The 6,000-nt window shown below is 51.4% G+C and overlaps 1 protein-coding gene across 1 annotated transcript in view; it reads left to right on the forward strand.

The window, feature by feature from the left end:
• Positions 1-5,651, forward strand: part of CACNA1H (calcium voltage-gated channel subunit alpha1 H) — a 52,713-nt gene extending 47,062 nt beyond the window's left edge. Inside the window, exons 23-26 of the mRNA XM_087729341.1 lie at positions 3,136-3,214; positions 3,610-3,731; positions 4,888-5,187; positions 5,471-5,651. Coding sequence (XP_087585467.1) covers positions 3,136-3,214; positions 3,610-3,731; positions 4,888-5,187; positions 5,471-5,518 — 549 coding nt within the window. The 3' untranslated portion in view covers positions 5,519-5,651. The remainder of the gene's footprint in view (positions 1-3,135; positions 3,215-3,609; positions 3,732-4,887; positions 5,188-5,470) is intronic.
• The last annotated feature ends 349 nt before the right edge of the window (positions 5,652-6,000 follow it).

The raw sequence follows: 6,000 nt of genomic DNA on the forward strand, positions 1-6,000 counted from the left end.
ATCTATCTATCTGTCTATCTATCTATCTATATCTCCCTCCCTCATTCCCTCTCCCCCCTCCCTCTCACACACACACACACACCAGCCACGGAGGGGGCAGGAAGAGGGTCTGCCTTTTGCATCTCCCTAAAAGCCTTCTGGGGGGGGGGAAGGGGGGCTCAGATTAAGCCTGCCCCAAAAGCTCAAGCAATCAACTTGAGGATGAGCTGGGAAGGAGCATCTGGGGACAAAAACAGGCCAGAGGAACTCTGCCCTCCCTCTGGAATTCATTTGCAGGCAGCCCATGTGCTGGAGAGATAGTGGGACAAGGATGGGAAAAAATGCCGATAGATCCTCTCTTCCTCCTCCCCCCCCCACAACAAAACCAAAATAAAAGTCCAATCCCTCCCCGTCCGTTGAAACGCTGCCATCCCTGATCCTCACCAGCACCACTCCCCTCCCCCCTCTCTTCCCCCTCTTCCCCTTTTCGGATGAGGCCTCTCCGCACATCCGGCCTGCCGCCCGGCCCTGTGCTGGGGGAGAGCAGCTGAGGGTCTCCCAGGAAATGGGGGTTTTTCCAAGGGTTAACTGCTCAGGCACCAGCAGCCTGGGGAAAATCATCATTTCTACAGTCCTGTAAACCCAAATCCAAGTGGACAGCAGTGTCTCCACCTCTTACCCACTGGCTACTCCCCAGGAAACAGGGGGAGGGAGGTGGACTCCATGAGCTTCTCTCCCCTAAACCTTGCAGGTAGCAGGCGGAAGATCTGGGGGACTCCAAGGGCTCCTGAGGGGTCCTTAAAATGGACCTCCATCCTTAACCTGGAGCTTGGAGAAGAGACTCAGCTCCTCTTTTTATGTCCCCTAAAAGCAGCAGGCTGGACGTCACTGTAATTTAGTCGCCACCGTCTCTCTCTCTCTCTCTCTCTCTCTCTCTCTCTCTCTCTCTCTCTCTCTCTCTCTCTCTCTCTCTCTCTCTCTCTCTCTCTTTCTCCCTCCCTCCCTCCCTCCCTCCTTCCCTCCCCCTCTCTCTCTTAAGTTTCCTGAAGTGCCCTCACACCCTTGTTAAGCCCTGACATTGTCATCCTCTCAAGTGGCTGAAGGTTCCCCAGCAGGAGAACGGCCACTTCTGATTCCAGGCACTTGTCTGCAGAGCTCCGAGGAAGAAGAGCTGATAATTATGTAGGATGGGGGGAAGTCCTCTTCCCTGGGGCTTCGCAATCACAAGCAAGAAGGGGAAAGAGACACCCAGAGCAGGAGAATATTTGTAGCTCAGGGTTGGAATGAGGGGCCCCCTCCTGCTCTCTGATTTCCTTGCAGATGTTTCACGACCCAAAAGCAGTAGTTTGGGTCAGGGAGACGTCTGTGGTAAAACCAGCGAGTTCAGAGAGCACCAAGGACCCCACAATCCTCCTCCTCCTCCTCCCTGAAACCCCACTCCCTCCTAGCACTGATGATGTTATCTAGTTTGGGTCATGAGATGTCTGCAGGAAAACCAGCGAGCACCGAGTGCACCGAGGAGCCCTCCACAAGGGGAAAAGGGTTGTGAATACAGGAGTTGTGAGAACATCCCTGCGTGACCCGTCAAAACCGCGGTCCACTAATCAAAGCGCGTACGTGACGTCATCAGCAGCGCGACAAATAAAATTAAAAATAAATTAAATTAAAATTAAAATTAAATTAAAGCAAGCCGATTCACATAAAGGTAAGGGTTAGGTTTAGGGTTAGGGTTAGGTTAAGGGTTAGGGCTAGGTTTAGGGTTAGGTTAAGGGTTAGCGTTAGGTTTAGCGTTAGGTTAAGGGTTAGGTTTAGGGTTAGGTTTAGGGTTAGGTTAAGGGTTAGGCTTAGGGTTAGGCTTAGGGTTAGGTTTGGGGGGGTTAGGGTAAGGTTTTTGCGTTAATTTTAAATTTACCGCTCACAGCGTGCCGTTTTCGTCGCGCTGTGATGACGTCATGTAGGCGCTTTAGTCTACTGCGGATTTGTGGTGGAACCCATCCCTGGACTCTTTCAAGAAGAGACTGGACGGCCATCTGTCAGAAATGGTGTAGAGTCTCCTGCTTGGGCGGGGGGCTGAACTAGATGACCTACAAGTCCCTCCCAACTTTGTGATTCTGTTATTCTGGTAGCTGGCTCTTTTCTCTTGGTGCCCAGGATCCTTCACAAGGGCGTGTCTCAGGTTGGATCATACAGGGAATGCTGCCTTAGGAAGGACCTCATGATAGGATTGCCCCTTATCTGCCCCCAAGACTTGACTCCCATTTCTCCAGGGCTCCCTTTACCAGTCTAAGCTCTGGGAATTTCCTCTGAAGAGACCAATGCCAATGTCCAACCCTCGGGAAGTCTCTTAGCTGTACACCCAGCCCAGGTTCACCAGTCATGGTCGACCAAGGATGTCCTTCATGCTCCGCCTTAGGCTCTGTTGAAGGTGGCCCAAAGAGGCAGGGCACATCCTTCTAATACCGTGTTTCTCAACCTTGGCCACTTGAAGATGTCTGGACTTCAACTCCCAGAATTCCCCAGCCAGCATTCGCTGGCTGGGGAATTCTGGGAGTTGAAGTCCAGACATCTTCAAGTAGCCAAGGTTGAGAAACACTGTTCTAATACTAGAGGCCGTTGCAAGCTTTGGGGAGACGGGCAAACTGGATAATCACCGTGCAGCGGTAGTTTGAGCTCCTACCTTTCACTTAGCGAAGATCTGGCTCCTTCTCCAACAGACTCAGCTGGATGCAATAGCAATAGCAGTTAGACTTATATACCGCTTCATAGGGCTTTCAGCCCTCTCTAAGCGGTTTACAGAGTCAGCATATCGCCCCCACAGTCTGGGTCCTCATTTCACCCACCTCGGAAGGATGGAAGGCTGAGTCAACCTGAACCGGTGAGATTTGAAGAGCCGAACTGCAGAACTAGCAGTCAGCTGAAGTAGCCTGCAGTGCTGCATTTAACCACTGCGCCACCTCGGCTCCTGTAAGACGCAAGGACACCTTCGTTCCCCCAGTTGTGTTTGCCTGAGTCACTGCCCATCCTCTCTAGAGCCGCCCAGGGGACACCAGGCTGGGGGAAGCTCCCTTGCTTCTGGCTAAGGCAGGAAGTCCCACCTGAGCAAGATTAACATCCTTCTGTGACGTCAGCTTAACCTCTGACCATCTCCTTTCCTAGGTGGGGAACCTCGGCCTGCTATTTATGCTCCTTTTTTTCATCTACGCTGCCCTGGGAGTGGAATTGTTTGGGAAGTTAGGTGAGTCATCTTCTCCTTTTTCTGTTGCTTGGTGACCCTGTTAATATATGCCAGCCAGACTATCTCTGCTGAAAGGGAGGGACGTGGCCAGATGTTCCCATGGCTTGCATAAGGTGAGAGAACCCCCCCCCAACCTCGCCATTGTCCAGCTCAACTAAGCTCCCACCACTGACCAGGCAAGGCGGGAAAGGGGATGCCAGAATCTGGTGGGTACCTCCAGAGAAGCATGGGGAGGGTCCGAATGAATCCCAGGGGAGCCAATGAGGAGGGGAGGAGAAGGTGCTCTTCAGAAAACAGAACGTTGGGAGTCAGATGATGGGACGCCCAGCTACCTCCGAGCCATCATTTGACTTTCTCCAAGCTAAGAGTGGACTCATCCCCTTGCTCTTTCGTAGACTGCAGCGAGGAAAATCCTTGTGAAGGCCTCAGTCGGCACGCAACCTTCAACAACTTCGGAATGGCCTTCCTCACCCTCTTTAGGGTGTCAACTGGGGACAACTGGAATGGGATCATGAAGGTAAGACCTCCACGTCACTTTCTGACCATGGCTGTACTTTAAAGTTGACTTTAGACGTCGCCCTGAGAGGCAGTTTGGGGGGGGACCATGGCATTCATCTCCAACAACGGAGGTAGAGAAGACTCAAGGCCACCTGGCTTCACCCGCTTTGTGTATTATTTGCCAAGAATGAACGTCAAGACCAAAATAGAGAAATGCCCAATTCTGAGGGAAAGTAAGGCTTTACACAAGGTAGAATTAATCTGTGGAAGTCCTGGTCTCCATTTAATGAGAGCCACCGGTCTGTATCCCTTGAAAAAGGAATGAGAAAACCCACAGAGGACATTCACCATGATGGCCATAAGTGCCTAGAGATGCCACCGAAGTTACTATGAGTTTGGGGAAAGCTTTTTTTAAAAAATAATTTATTTATTTTTATTAGTAAAAGAAAAATACAACAATCAATAACTTGTAAAAGACAATACAACATCCACCACTGTTTTGCTTTACATTTGACTACGTTTCGAGATATTCCCATAATATCAAAATCATTATAGACATCAAAGGTTAGGTATCTTCTTCCCTCCCTCCCTCTTTCCTTCCCTCGTTTCTTCTTTTCCACTCCCCTCTCTTCCCTCCCCCCTTGCCTCCTTCCCTCCTTCCTTCCCTCCCTTCTTTTCTCCTTTTCTCCTTTCCTTCCCCCTCCCCTTCCTCTCTCCATCCCCCCCTCCTTCTCACATACCTTCCCTCCTTCCTTTCCTCCTTCCCTCCTTCCTTTCTTTTCTCTTAACTTCCCTCCTTTCTTCCCTCCTTCCTTCCTTCCTTTCTACTCTCCTTCTCTCCTTCCTTCCCTCCCTCTTTCCCTCCTTGCTACCCTCTCCTCTTCCCTCCCTCCTTCCTCCCCCACTTTCTTCTCTTTCTTCTCTCCTTCTTTCTTCCCACCTCTCCTTTTGGGGAAACCTTTTGCAACCATTTCACCCATATTAGCTCCCAAAGACTGCTACTTGGCCATTGCTGGGCAGATGGGTCTTTAGTTCCATCTACTGCTCAATGAAGCTCCATGTTTGCTCACCTCTAAATGCTGAATCTTTGGGAGAAAACGTAGGAAGACACCAAGATTTCTTCTCAGGTGACCCGTCCTCCTGAAGTAAACCTTGCTCTCGTGTCCCTCTTCCAGGACACTCTCCGGGAATGCCACCGGGATGACAAGCACTGTCTCAGCTACCTTCCTCTCATCTCCCCTCTGTACTTCGTCACCTTCGTCCTCATCGCCCAGTTCGTCCTGGTCAACGTGGTGGTGGCTGTTCTGATGAAGCACTTGGAGGAAAGCAACAAGGAGGCGAAGGAAGATGCCGAGATGGACGCCGAAATCGAGCTGGAGATGTCCAGAGGGATCAGCACACCAGAAAGGACCATGGATGGGAGACAGACCCCTTCCAAGGGGGGTTCACCCCTGCTGGTGAAACATCAAGTCATGGTAAATTGCCAGAGAAGGAGTCTGAAGGAACCTCCCTCCCCAGGCGTGGAAAAGAAGGGGGGTGGGCCTCTTTGGGGTCATATCTATGGGATCTTTCCCCATCCCTCCTCCTCGGACACCTGTTGGGCTTTACACAAGTCAAGCTGAAGAACTTTTCTGCACCTCCGCTCATCCAGAAACGCAGTTGGATGACCATCCTGCCATCAACGTATCTCAAAGCTGCCCGGAATTACCGGTTCCCAATTTCCCCAAAATCTCAACCTCCTTTCTTGCTGCCTTTCAGGGAGCTTCTGCTGCTGGTGGTGGCCTGAGGGACCCCAGAACCTTCTGACTCTCCGCAAGATCTCGGTGGCAAGGATGCATTCGCTGCCCAACGACAGCTACATGTTCCGTCCTGTGATGCCTGCAAAGCCCCCTTTCCCACTCCATGAAGGGGAGTTAGAAGCCTTCTCCTACAGGTCACCTCGAGGTAAGGCACCAGGATCCGGGCCTGCTGAGTTTCCTGCCAAGCGGTTTAAGTTGCAGTGTGTACACAACTTCCAAAGGAAGAGCCGAGGTGGCGCAGTGGTTAGAGTGCAGTACTGCAGGCCATTTCAGCTGACTGCTAAGCTGCAGTTCGGCGGTTCAAATCTCACCGGCTCAAAGGTTGACTCAGCCTTCCATCCTTCCGAGGTGGGTGAAATGAGGACCCAGACTGTGGGGGCAATATGCTGACTCTGTAAACACCTTAGAGAGGGCTGAAAGCCCAATGAAGCGGTATATAAGTCTAACTGCTATTGCTATGAGGGAATTCACCACAGTTGCTTCAGCCTA

Source organism: Thamnophis sirtalis, unplaced genomic scaffold (assembly GCF_051295495.1).
Source record: "Thamnophis sirtalis isolate CommonGarterSnake01/CBP01778 unplaced genomic scaffold, rThaSir2_p1.2 scaffold_14, whole genome shotgun sequence".
NCBI classification, from domain to species: domain Eukaryota; kingdom Metazoa; phylum Chordata; class Lepidosauria; order Squamata; family Natricidae; genus Thamnophis; species Thamnophis sirtalis.